This window comes from Catharus ustulatus, chromosome 17 (genome assembly GCF_009819885.2).
Source record: "Catharus ustulatus isolate bCatUst1 chromosome 17, bCatUst1.pri.v2, whole genome shotgun sequence".
In the NCBI taxonomy this organism is placed as follows: Eukaryota; Metazoa; Chordata; class Aves; order Passeriformes; family Turdidae; genus Catharus; species Catharus ustulatus.
This window is the reverse complement of record NC_046237.1, coordinates 7,726,890-7,740,008: the sequence shown is the minus strand read 5'-3', so window position 1 is coordinate 7,740,008 and position 13,119 is coordinate 7,726,890. Positions and strand designations below refer to the sequence as shown.

The 13,119-nt window shown below is 49.1% G+C and overlaps 2 protein-coding genes across 2 annotated transcripts; one reads left to right on the top strand and one right to left on the bottom strand.

Moving 5' to 3' along the window:
• Positions 1-306: 306 nt before the first annotated feature.
• POFUT1 (protein O-fucosyltransferase 1) lies at positions 307-5,600 on the bottom strand. Its single transcript, XM_033074708.2, has 7 exons — positions 5,416-5,600; positions 5,112-5,233; positions 4,816-4,998; positions 4,152-4,264; positions 3,303-3,495; positions 2,541-2,783; positions 307-2,107 (listed from the first exon to the last, which is right to left on the bottom strand). Exons 1-7 carry the CDS (start codon positions 5,573-5,575, stop codon positions 1,919-1,921), a joined length of 1,203 nt encoding a protein of 400 aa, XP_032930599.1. The 5' UTR covers positions 5,576-5,600; the 3' UTR covers positions 307-1,918.
• A 46-nt stretch (positions 5,601-5,646) lies between these two features.
• PLAGL2 (PLAG1 like zinc finger 2) lies at positions 5,647-12,280 on the top strand. The gene is made up of 4 exons (XM_033074707.1): positions 5,647-5,706; positions 6,159-6,268; positions 7,693-8,088; positions 8,857-12,280. Exons 3-4 carry the CDS (start codon positions 7,826-7,828, stop codon positions 10,076-10,078), a joined length of 1,485 nt encoding a protein of 494 aa, XP_032930598.1. The 5' UTR covers positions 5,647-5,706; positions 6,159-6,268; positions 7,693-7,825; the 3' UTR covers positions 10,079-12,280.
• The last annotated feature ends 839 nt before the right edge of the window (positions 12,281-13,119 follow it).

The window sequence follows — 13,119 nt, the reverse complement described above, 5'->3', positions numbered from 1 at the left end:
CAAACCCCGAACGGAGCCGGGACAAAGGGGCCGCGCCGCGGGCACCCCGCAAACCCCGAACCGCCCCCGCCGCGGGCATCCCGCACACCGCAAACCCCGAACCGCCCCTGCCGCACCCAGGCTGGGGGCTTTAAAATCCTTCAAAGCTCGGGAATATTTCCAAGGAGAAAAACATCACCATCAGAAAAGCCGTTTAAGAGTCAAACCCCGCTAATCAGAGCTGTTTGGACCGCAGCAATGCAGTGGAGGCTGCAGCTCTGGTGTCAGACTCCTGCAATGGAGGAAGGAATGTTGGAGCACTACGAGTGAATACAAAATCAAGTTTTTATTAGTACAAAAAATACCTTATTAAAAAATTAAAATAAACACCTCACCCTAACATTTCGTTTTAATACTTTGTCTTCCCAACAGTGTGGGGAAAGGGTTCCCCTGCAACACAGCAAGGCAAGGCAGCCCCAAGGGTACCACCCAAGAACAGTAAACTGTATGACACAAGGAGGTTCAGTCTTCAAAAGCCCAGCTCCCAAAGGCCCCAAACCTGATAATTTTCCCCCAAATCCCATGATTTTTGAAGCCAGCCTTGAGGAAACAAGAGATGAGTTTTTGACACCCTGACACCTGGGGGACCTTCTAATTTTGCCTTCTTTTGCTCACTCCCCTGAGCCTTAAAATTCCTTCAAAGCTCAGAAACATTTCAAGGAGGAAAAGACCATCATAAAAAGAAACATTTGGAGTTAATTCTTGTAACAGCCTTGCCTGGACCACAACAGTGCACTGGAGGCTCTGGTACCACAGACTCACCCAAGCAGCATTTTTGAAAAATGAACCATTCTGTACTCTGTCTTTGGAACAGGAAACAAAGTCATTGAAGCACCAAAAAGGCTTGGTCAAGTTGAGTCTCACCATGCTGGGATTATCAGAGTTACCAGCATCAAACTGCACCAGGCCAAACAGAGGGGTTTGGGCTGTTGCTTCCCCATCAAAGAATAATTTTCCAGAGTTACCTCCACTGGGAGCTCCCCAGATGAGGGTAATGCTCTCAGAAGGGTTATCTTATAAAGTACAAAAACAAAACAATACCATAGACCCAGGTATGACATACCCAACCCCACTACAGCTATTTTAAAAACCTTGGCTCAAAGTTTCTCTCCTACCACAGACCTCACTGACATAAACAGCTACAAAGCTACAAGCCCTCAATCTCCAGTTCTGGACTGGCTGACAGATCTCCCATATCCCTGCACACACCTTGCCACAGGCTGATGCAGAGGCTGAACAGGCAGCTGCCATGTCCCACCATGTCCCACTGCACTCCTCCAGCACCACCAAAGAGATCCAGGGCCCCACAGCACTGGGTATGGAATCTCTCTGGACAGCAGAAGGGACACTGAGGCACTGTGGTGACATAGGTCTGGTAAGACAACTGTGGTCCTTGGTAAAACCCAGAGCTTTTTCAGTCCTGAGCTTCACCTTGCACACTCTTTTCAGGGAATCTGAGATGCCTGACAAAAGTTTTACACTCAAAAAGAACCTATTATGGTCAGTTTTGGACACGAAGCTTCAAAACATCTCCAGGTGAGAGTTATGAATTAACAGAAAGAAAAGAGGAAATCTGAGCAGCTGCTTCATCATGATTGTTGGTGAATCCCAAGTAGTGAGAATGGAGAGCTATAAAAGCTGCATCTTAAAAAAAACTATATATAGTTTATAGCTTCCTGTAAACTACATGATTTAAATCTCTATCTGAGCTCACACTGGAAACACAGAAGAGAAAAGACAGAACAGTCTGGAATGGTTTGTGAGCAGCATTGGAGGGCAGGAGCTCTCCCACAGCCCAGCACTGACTGCCCCTGAGAATGCTGCAGCACCAAGGACCAAGCTCAGAGCCCTGGAACCACGGAGCCTCTTCCTCCTTTGGTCAGAACTCATCCCGAAGCCTCGGTGGGTGGTCCATGCCAAAAAATGAGGAGGGTTTCCCATGGATGTCACGCTCTCTTTTCACAAAGGCAGTGAAGGAAGAGACACAGTTCCCAATGAAGTGGTCAGACTGGCCAAGGATGTACAGATCAATCTGAGGCACTTCTGGCTGCAAGCTGACAACCTTGAGCTGCAGAGAAACGAGAGCAGATGAATCCAGTCAGCTATTATCACAATCCAATGTCTTGGCATAATATTAGAAATGGAATACACAAGAGAAAGAGAATGAGTTTTGTCTTTCTCTGCCCTATAACTCATTTATGATTAGATCAATGTCAGAGCATTTCTGAAAATCACTTATGTTTATTTAATTTAAACCCTTTTCATGGAAATATTAACTCCCATGCCAGATTACACTCTTCAATCTCCTGGGGGAAAAAGAAAGAGTTTTACGTGATAATTTTTATTGCTATGAGCCAAATTCACTTTGAGATGCCAATATTTGGCTGTGAATAACCTATTCCACAACTGCCTGTTCTGCTGTTCATGACAGCTTCGGGCCAGAATCCAAGGGAGGGTTTTATCCAAGCACTCCTACCAGAAGAGCTTTCTGGAAAACTCACCTTTCCCTGGAAGAACTGCTGTATTTCTGTTGTGTAGGGCTCGGAATCTGTAGCAATATAAACAGATTTAGCTTCAATGTTTGCCACCCAGAGCTTGAGAGCCCGTTTGATCTCCCTGAGGTCTGGCAGGCACATGTCCATGGTGAGAGGCACTGCAGCACTGCGGTCGTAGCCCACACACTGTGGTGAAGCCATGAAGTGCGGCCCCGCCGTCCCATCCTTTAACATGTTGCAGGCATTTTTCTATTGGAAGAGTGAAAGAGAATCACAGGATCATCAAAGTTGAAGAACTCTGAGACTATCAAGACCAAACTTTGAAAAGATATCCCATGCCCACTAAACCTTATCAAAAAGCACCACGTTTATTTGTGTTCTGGACGCTTGCAGGAATGGCAGCTCCACAACAGGCCTGGGCAGGCTGGGCCAGTGCTCAATCACTCTTTCAGTGAAGAATTTTTCCCTAATATCCAACCTGAAACACCCCTGCTGCAACCTGAGGCAATTTCCCTTTGTCCTCTTGCTGGGAGGAGAGGCAGAACTTCACGTGGCCACAACCTTTTTTCATTTTCCAAGCACCACACTTGAGTGAGAAAACACCACCATGTCCCCAACCTCTGCCTTCTGAAAGAAGCCCAGCGGCACTGCTAACACACAGGGAGCTCCTGGATGCCAGCAGGGATCAGGTGGCTTTCCCAGCACAGCTCCTTTTTGAGCAGCTTTGTCCACATCCCACTTGTCACCAGTCTCCAGGCGCTGCCGTACCCAGTCCGAGCCGATCCTCAGGTGAATGCCGACGTAGGGGCGGAGCAGCAGAGACTGGATATAGGATTCTCCCTTCTCCACCATTGCATCCGACCACTCCATGTACTTCTGCAGGGGTCGGTGCTCCTCCAGGACAGGAAACTGGGCTGGAGCTCCAGGTAAGGCAAGGACAGGGTGCTCAGAGGGTGGAAACCTAGAGGAAACCAAACCCAAGCAGTTGGAAATGTGACCTGCACAAAGACTGCTGTGAAGGTTAGAGTACAAAGCAGGAACACTCCAAAATATGCAGCATTTATTGCTTCAAATTTAGACAATTTTAGCTGTTTTGCTATCTGAACTGAAGAAATCTCAGGGACTGTATTTTACCTCAGACCTTTATAGGCAATAAGAGAACCTCAAACATGCAGCAAGGAGCTATCAAGCAATGGGATGTTACATTTCCATCCCAGACTCAAGCAATTCTGGCACCCAAACTTTCTGATAACCACTAAAGTCACTCATAGCTCTGAAAACATGAGGTAAGCAGCAAAATACAGTTCATAATCACCAACAGAGAACCAAATTCTTTTTTACAATTAATTATGTATTTCATAAACAAATACTTAATAAATTAAATATTCCTGGCTCCGAAGTCAATCAGCCTAACAGCATTCATACCTAAAATAATGCCCACAAGAAGTGTTCAGCAAATATTTAATGAAAAAAGCATTACTATTTTTAATTACATTACTTACTAACCACTTCAATCTCTCCCCTAAAATGTAAAATCACAATACACAGTCACATCTGCTGTCACGAGTGACTCTAAACGCCCAGTGACCTGCCAGCACTTTTCCATCTTCTTGCTACCTTTGGATCCAATGGTCCTTGTACGCAGGACTGAAAGAAATTCCCTTGAAGAGTTCAGACTTATCAAAATCCACTTGGAACTGATCCCAGAAAGGACCAAATGGATTTCCATCCTGCAAAGAAAAGACAAGTGTTCATTCAGTGGATACACAGAGCCTGAAAGATGGATCTAGCTAGATCCTGAGGTGCAAAGCAGAAGCCTGTTCCAGGATGGAAGCAGCTGGAATACAACAGCCTGTTTTAACACACCAGCTGCACAGAAAGGAGATACTGAAATTTAAGGGAAGTTCACTGAGAAGGTTGCAAATATTGTCTTAAAGAACAAGCACACCACTGCTTCCAAACTTGTAGTTAAGAGAGATTGCTTTAACACCATCTAGTAAACTATCACAGCTAGGAAACAGAGAGCAGCAGATAAGCTACAGTCACAATCAAGTCTGAAGTGATAAAATCTACTTGCACAGACAGCATCCCATCCCCAAGTACGTGTAGACAAAGAACACTGATGATGGCACAGCAGGCCACTCCACAAGTGGAGAAAGCAAAGCCACACAGACCAATTTGCGGTGAGTAACTCCTAAATTTGCAAATCAATGGCGACCTGAATGAGTCAGTCACAGCCTTTGGAATTAAGCCGTGCCCGCGGGGCTGAGGATGAACTCACCTTCATGGGACACGTGTTTTTGTCGGCGCTTCTTTGGGCAGCAGCCTCGAAGCAATAAGCCACCCTCCTGCCGGGCGGCCAGTGCCGGGGCGCCAGATGCTCCATGAACTGCTCCAGGCTGATCACGCGGTGGTACCGCCGGAGCGGCTCCAGCCTGAAGTGCTCCGAGTAGGGGACGTGCAGCTGCGGGGGAACAGAGCCCGTGAGCCGGGGGTGCCCTTACCCGGGGCCCGCAGCTCATCCCCGGAGAGCTCCCAGCGCTGCCCCGCTCCCTCCCCGCGCCGCCGGGGGCTCACGTTGGTGTAGGGCGGGCGGTGGTGCCGGTACTCGATCCAGGGCGGCACGGCCAGGGTCCGGTTCAGGGCGCGGGCGAAGGCCAGGGCTCCCAGAAAGTGCTCGGCTTGGTTACCGAAGCGGCCTGCGAGAGATGGGGCTCAGGCGGGGACCGCACCGGGGACGGGTCGGGCACGGACCGGGGAATGCAGCGGGGAACGGAGCGCGGGCCGCGCCGGGGGATGAAACGGGGTCTGCAGCACCGGGGATCGCATAGGGGGGTGTAACCGAGAGATGCACAGGGGCCCCGCACCAGGAGAGCCTCACCCATGCAGGGACAGTAGAGCAGGTACCCGGCCTCGTCCCAGGCGGGTGCCGCGCCGCTTCCCGCCGCCATCACCGGGAAGAGCGGGAGGAGGACGAGCAGCACCGGGACCGGCGGCACCGCCATGGCTCCTGGTCGGCGGCTGGAGCCCGGCGCCACCATCCCGTCATGCCCCGCGGCACGCCGCTCTGGCGGCCACCACCGAGCCGTGACGTCACTCCCACAAGGCCCCGCGCAATGGCGCCGGCGGGGCCGGGACCGGAGCCGCGCCTGGCGGGGCCCGGGGGAACGGGGTGAGCGCGGGGGGGGCGAGGGAGGGGGGCGGCACCGCAGCGAGGGGCGGTGGCACGGCCGTACCCTCCCCTCAGTGGCGGGGTCCCCTCAGGGGACAGGGGGGCGTGTGAGGAGGAGGAGGAGGATGCGGGGCGGAGTGGGGGGGCGTAGGCCGGGCCCGCCTCCCTTCCCTCAGGGCTGCGGGGCGGGGGTGGGATGTGTGATCCCGCTCCACCGGGGCTGCATTATCCATGGAGCGCTCTCGGGGGTGGGGGTCTCCCGGTTGGCTTCCGAGGCAAACGGCGGAGGTGCCAGAGGGAGGAGCGAGTTGCCTCTCGCGGCCACCCCCTGGCACCTCCGCCGTTTGCAAGGCGCTTGCAACAGCACCTCTGAATTCCCTAACATTCCAGTGTGATCATTTATCCACATTAGTATTAAAAACAACAAAATTCAAACTCTTGTCTTCTTCCAGGTAGCTTTGAAACTGGCCCAGATGGCCAGGCTTTTTCGGAGGGAAAGGAACAGTTCCTTGGTGAAAGTGGCAGAGACTCCCGGGACATCTGCACAGCTCTGGAGCAAGAGGTAGAGAACACTCATCTTTTCTGGGACATATTTTATAGAAAGGTGAAACATCCATGCTTTTAGCACCCAGAAAGACAGATTGCTCTGAACCACAGGTCTCCTGCACCCTGAGGGGTCAGAGCAGCTGTCACATCATGCTGGTTTGTCCCAAAGTGGCACCTCAGCAGTTCTGGTCCTTTATTGTTCTGCTCTGACCACATAGATTTAGCTTGCACAAAACCAAGTTTTGTTCTTAACAGGCTTTCCTAAAGCTCACAGTGACATGTTTTCTTGGAGTCATCCTGTTTCCCAGTGTTTTCCACCTTGAGGGAACCATCCATGGTATTTGGGGTGATGGTGCAGTCACAGTAATTGTGATTTCAGCTCTTCATAACGTTCCTTGAGCACTTTCTTGGGGGTTGGTTTGTTCCCTCGCAGTTGCACATCCTGCCCACAACTCACACTCATGTTGATGTGCAGCAGGAAGTTCCTCCTCTGAAGCAATCATGGAGTGAGGGTTTGATGCTATTTTGAGAAGAGTTTCTCAGGCAGCCAAATTGAGTGAAAGAGATCAGTTTTATTTCAGCTGACCGTTTACCAGTTGAGCTGGCAGTAGAACCCTATGAAAATGTTGTACTTCACCAGCACTCAACTCCAGAACAGCCTGCTGAGAGAGATTAATGTAGAACCTCATCAACTTGAAACCCATGAGAGCTTACAGGAGGTGTATTTTGTTGAACAGGAAACAGTTTGAGCTTCCATTATTAATGGATGAGAGTGTCAAATTCAAAAAAAGAGTTAAAAATTGCTCATTGCAGTAGAAAACTTGCTGATGCAGACAGGCAGAATCTGCCTCACAATCGAAAAGTGAAAATACAATGAGTAATCCCACCCTGAAGAGGAGCAGCATCCGTTGCCTTCCAGAAAAAGGTGTGGTGTTGACGATAATTGCAAGTTTTCTTCCTCAGCCCTGTTCAGCCACATGTAGGGGTTCAGATCGATTTGCTCTGGAGCTGGTCTTGCCCAGTGCACCAGGTTGGTAGCAGAAAGGATGGGAAAAGAAAATACAAGATAACCTTGGTTTCTCAGAGAATCTCTGGGAGGGAATTCCATGTAGGCAGAGACCAAAAGCAAGTGAGAATATGAAAAAATGGGACGAGGAGTGATCCGCAAAACCCACAGGGAAAGGTATTCAAATAGACACTTTTTCAGAAGAAAATACACCCAGCAGGTAACACTGGCTCTTAATAGTTGCAAAAAAGGCAGTTCAGAAAAAGTTCAACATAATTTTGTGCAGGTAACAAGTTAAAGGGGAAAAGACAGAAAAGTATTGTTGATTGGAGTTGATTGGAGTTCACCATGACTGGGAAGACACATCTTCACATGTTCATTGTGTGCACGGGTGAAGGTTGCAGTGTCTTAACACCAGCCTTCTGTGATTTCAGATGAAGAAGTTTTGCTAGTAAAGCAGTTTGGTCACAGGGGGCTCCAACAGAAAACTGCACCAGGACAACATCACAGCGAGACGCCCATGGGCCGGAGTTCTGCTTGACATGGCCATGTTCTACTAGACCTGCCATGACGGCATTTTTTCCCAGTGTTCCCAACTGGATACAAGATGCAAAGCAGGAGGAGGAAGAGACAGGCTGGAAATTAGTCCCCAGACCAAGAGGTGAAGAGACCGAAAGTCAGGGAAAATGCCAGTGTGAACTATCAGAGCCCTCCTTCCCTCACGTGGACAAGCTGAGAACTCACACACTTTCCCATTCGGAGCAGAGGCCCTACAACTGCCCCCAGCTGCACTGTGGCAAGGCCTTTGCCTCCAAGTACAAGCTCTATAGGTAGGTATCTGCAAGTGCCTCTGCCCAGCAGAGCCAGGAGAGAGGGGAAACCCCCTCCTTCATGTGTCTTTGCTTGTATTTCTGAGAAGCTGGAGGAGGGGAAATGCCCTTTTACCTTGCAAAGCAGTTGAGTCCCAGACATTACCATACTTGGCATCTCTTTAGGCACCTTCCAGAGAACTTCAGCTAATGCTGTATCCTGAGCTCAAGCTGTTTTTCAGTGAAGAGGAAATAGAAACAGAAAGTGAAGTTCACAGATTTAAAAAAAAAAAAATAGCAAGAATAGCAATAGCATTTGCACTGATAAGTCTTGCCTCTAACCACAGGGATAATTCCATGGCAGCTGTTGCTCCAGTATGCAGAAGTAGAGTTTCCATTTATGTAGTAAAGTACAATTCAAAATAATTAATGAGAACTTGAAATCAGATGAACCACAGTGTGGGAGACTGTGAGATACCAAGGTGAAACCAGACCACAGTCGCTGTCAGCAGACTTGGGCACAGCCTGACCCACCTGATGAACTGAAGTTTTCTCACCTAGTGTCACAAACTAGGGAGGGTTTTCTTGGCAGCCTCAGCAGAGAGCAGGAGCTGAGGAGAGGCACATACTGGGACAGACTAAGTTTTGCCTGAAGCGTTGTGGAGGTAGAATGCCATCTGGGATTTTTGTGGCATAAAGTGTAGGATGCAAGGAAAATTTTGGAAAACTAGCATGTGTTCTCTCAGGGGCTGGATGTTTGTCTGACCTTTCCTGCTTTTGTCCCCTAAGGCATATGGCCACACACTCTGCTCAGAAGCCCCACCAGTGCATGTACTGCGAGAAGATGTTTCACCGGAAGGATCACCTTCGGAACCACCTGCAGACCCACGATCCCAACAAGGAGGCCCTGCACTGCCCCGAGTGCGGCAAGAACTACAACACCAAACTGGGCTTCAGGCGACACCTGGCCATGCATGCTGCTGCCAGCGGTGACCTCAGCTGCAAGGTGTGCCTGCAGACCTTTGAGAGCACCCAGGTCCTGCTGGAGCACCTCAAGGCTCATTCCAGGCGGGCTTCCGGCGGGGCCAAGGAAAAGAAGCATCCGTGTGACCACTGCGATCGGCGCTTCTACACCCGGAAAGACGTGCGGAGACACCTGGTCGTGCACACGGGGCGGAAGGACTTCTTGTGCCAGTACTGTGCTCAGAGGTTTGGCAGGAAAGACCACCTGACCAGGCACATGAAGAAAAGCCACTCCCAGGAACTGCTGAAGATTAAGACGGAGCCAGTGGACATGTTGGGTCTGCTCAGCTGCAGCTCCTCTGTGGCAGTGAAGGAAGAGCTGAGTCCTGTCCTGTGTATGGCATCCAGAGACATGATGGGTGGTAAGAGCTTCCCTGGCATGCTGCCCGTGGGCATGTACAGCACACATCTCCAAACCATGCCAAGCTCAGGGATGCCCCATTCTTTGGTTCCTAATTCTCTTCCAATGGGAATGAGCTATCCTCTGGAGTCTTCTTCTCCCATCTCCTCCCCACCGCAACCTCCTCCAAAGTATCAGCTTGGATCTACCTCATATTTGCCTGAGAAACTACCCAAAGTAGAGGTGGACAGCTTTTTGTCAGACTTCCCTGGCAGCCTGTCTCTCTCATCTGGTGATCCTCAGTCCTCTTCGCCTCAGCCACCCGCCCTGGATGAGGCTTTGCTTTCCAAGAGCCCTGCTAACCTCTCAGAGGCTCTCTGTGCTGCTAACATGGACTTCTCTCATCTTCTTGGCTTCCTCCCCCTAAATCTTCCTCCTTGCAATCCACCTGTCTCATCAGGGGGATTGGTCATGGGCTACTCGCAGGGGGAGGCGCAGCCACTGCTCACCACTTTGCAACATCAACCTCAAGAGTCTCCTGGAGCCGGGGCCTCGCTGAACTTTGGGCCCCTTCATTCATTGCCCCCTGTCTTCACCTCCAGCTTGAGCACAACCACGCTGCCACGGTTCCACCAGGCATTCCAATAAGCTGGAAATAGCACTGGAGAACAGATCTTTCAGCCACCCTTTTGTGGAGAGCCTTAAAAACGCACAACTCTTCCTTCCTTGGGGGTGTGAAAGCTCTGGCAGAGCTGGGTCAGACAGGAGGTCTCTGATCTTGGAGGGAGCACTTGTAGACTGGAACAGCCGATATCCTGTGCGAGTCCCAGTCCTGTACAGCAGAAAGATTTCAGCTGATAGACTGGATATATTTTATCTAATTTTTAATCTGTGAATCAGGAGCCACGCTTAGCACTGACCTTCCCTGAGAATGCTGGAGCTATGTTCCTCTCTGGGAAGGGACTGTCCCTCAGAAGGAGTTGAGACTCTTTCATCCTGGGCTAAACTTTTGAAGAGTCCAGCTTCCATTTCATGTTACCACACTGCAATTCTGGCAAACCAGCCAACACCTCCACATGGGGAAGAAGTCATGATACCGCTCTGTATGAAGCCAATGGGGAAGAAGCTGTCCTTCCCTGCTACCTCTCATCCCATCACCCAACACAGCTTACTCCACATCAGTGTTAAGCAACAAGCCCGTTTACATAGCGAATTGGAGCCGTTAGGATAAACTCATTACGGTGGACATTGTTTACACAACACAAATCTGTTTCTGCCATTGCAAAAATAGGAGGCACCAGAATACACTGGGTTCATCTCTGGTGTAGCTAGAACACTGTTTACACAACGAAGTCAGGTTGCACTGATTTCTCTTCACTTACCATGTTCTTCCCCCATGGGGAAATACACTGCTTTTGGACCACTTCAGCCTCTGCCCCTGTAGGCAGCAGCTTCCTGCCTTTTCTCACTGGCTATCCCGAGTGAAGGGGATGGAGCAGCTCTCACAGCTTAGCTTGGTGTGCAGTGCATGGACAGAGCCCTTTTAAATATCTCCCCCAGGCAAACAGATCTGGAAACCAAAGCAAGTGAGAGAGCTGGGTGAGGAGCTCTGGTGTACCAGGCGTGGGTGAGAACAGGCTGCAGGCCCTGCTCCATAGGTTCCCTTGGGATGAGGAACAGAGTATGAGTTTCTGGGGTTTGGGGTTTTTTAACCACAGCCATTCATTGAGGTCAGCACCCTTTTTGGCATATCCAGAAAGCAGTCTCAAAGGTATATTTTAACCTCAATGGTAATAACAGCCAAGAATCAAGGAAAAATCGATCCCACCTTCATGTATACACTGTCAGTATATTTGAAGCATTTCTCCCAACACCAATAGTTCTAACAAATGCTGAGGTTTGGGACCTGCAGTCAACTTTTCATTTTGGATTTGGTTGCACTGGCCTTTTTTGTTCTCTCCTGCTCAAACCTTGCCTCCTGAAGTTAAAGTCCTGCTTCCCTTGCTGCCTGCCCTACCTCTTAAACTCTTCCATGGGCTGTCTACCTACCAGGGCAGAAGGGTTATACAGCCAGCTGCTGGTGTCATTTGGCACCCATATTGTCTCCTGCTCCTGTTTTCCTGGGCACTTGTACTGCAGATGGGGACATATGGAGGCCACTCTGCACTGGTGCACAATTATGACTATGGACAGGCAGATCTTCATACCTCAGCATGGAGGAACCATTGTAGGCCAATAGAAACCAGGAAATCTGTCAATATTGTTCTCCATAAATCTAGGAAATGCAAAATCTACCTCTACTCTGTTGTCTCAGCTCCTTGGGTGAAGCCAGATGTCCTCCCTTGTCTCCCCAGAGCACATCCACCTTGGTTGATGCAGATTCCTTCCTGCTGAGCCATGATCCCACTGTGTGACATCAGCTGTGCCTCTTTTGGTCACAGGCTTGTCCCCCTTCCATTTTACTCCAGAATTTTATTTTTAATTTAGCTTAGTAATTCTTCCCAGAATGACTCTTTAGCAATCCATTGATTCTCCAGAACATAGATCGGTTGTTTTAGGTTAGCCAGCAATGCTGCAAATAAGACTTTTGTATCAAAATGTAATATAAGATTTATTTACCTCAGCAATATCCTGTGGCAATGATCTCCCTGAGTTGAATGCAGTACTTTTTCCTTTTCTCCACTGGAAAATGTTGCCTTTCCAAGTCCAATGAGTGCCTTCTTGTTCTCTAACCTAGCAAAGGTAAACAGGGCATTGCAGCCAGTCTGTTTACCAGCATTGAATACCTCAGGCCTGTCTTCTATTGCTTTGCTCTTTGCAAATTAAAGAGTTTCACACTGTTATCAATTATATGCAAGCCTTATCCCTGTCTTCAGTTGAGAGGATTATTATTTTTTGAGAAATAAATGGTCAGAACTGATCACTCACTGCCAGTGAGGATTATCAGATTTATGCAATGCCATCACACACCTTCTCCCACTGCAGAACATTCAGCTTTCTTGCTTCCTGCCTGCATTGTACTCTGAGCAGATGTCATCACTGGAATTCCTTTAGCAGTGGTAGCTAAACTTAGAGCCAGGCATCTTTTTCCTACCAGTAGTCTGTCAAAGAATAAATGGAATTCATTTTGCTATGATTTTGCACGTGTGATTTGCTTTCCACAGCTACTTTAACAAGCAGAACTGCAATAACCTTTGTCAATGCAAGGAAAATCTAACCCAGCAAGGGCAGCGTGGTCAGAGACAGCACTGGAGCCAATTCCAGGTGTTTGCACAGGAAAATGGATTCAAATTTCCTTTACCACTACAGCTTGTAATCTGAAAGTATTTTCCCAGTCAGTCTAAAACTAACAAGACTAATTCCATTTGAAATAGTGTGCAATTCACAGAACAAATTACAGTGAACAATTTTTATCTATTTATAAGAAAATATTTTGAGTATGCACTTGGGAATCCCAGTGCACTAGGATGAATGTACCAAGCTCCTTGGCACATCAGTGGAAGGCAGCTTTGCCAAGCTCCTGCTGATGCAGCTGGAGGGAAGGGACAAGGGCAACCTTGGCATGCTGTGAGGGGGATTGCTGCAGCACAGCCTACAATCTGTTCTGTGGTAAATGTGCAGGGCTTTGTGGCAGCCACTGTGCTGATATAAAAAAATCATCCCCGAAAGAGTTTGGGTTTGGTTTTTGT

What these genes read in the sequence shown, in the direction of transcription:
- POFUT1 (XM_033074708.2), bottom strand. Translation starts at nt 5,575, where the DNA reads ATGGTGGCGCCGGGCTCCAGCCGCCGACCAGGAGCCATGGCGGTGCCG. An exon ending in TGAGGATCGGCTCGGACTGG is followed by an intron (nt 2,784 to 3,302) that starts GTACGGCAGCGC and finishes CTCTTCCAATAG; the next exon opens with AAAAATGCCTGCAACATGTT. An exon ending in AGCAGTTCTTCCAGGGAAAG is followed by an intron (nt 2,108 to 2,540) that starts GTGAGTTTTCCA and finishes GTTTCTCTGCAG; the next exon opens with CTCAAGGTTGTCAGCTTGCA.
- PLAGL2 (XM_033074707.1), top strand. Translation starts at nt 7,826, where the DNA reads ATGACGGCATTTTTTCCCAGTGTTCCCAACTGGATACAAGATGCAAAG. An exon ending in TCCAAGTACAAGCTCTATAG is followed by an intron (nt 8,089 to 8,856) that starts GTAGGTATCTGC and finishes TTGTCCCCTAAG; the next exon opens with GCATATGGCCACACACTCTG.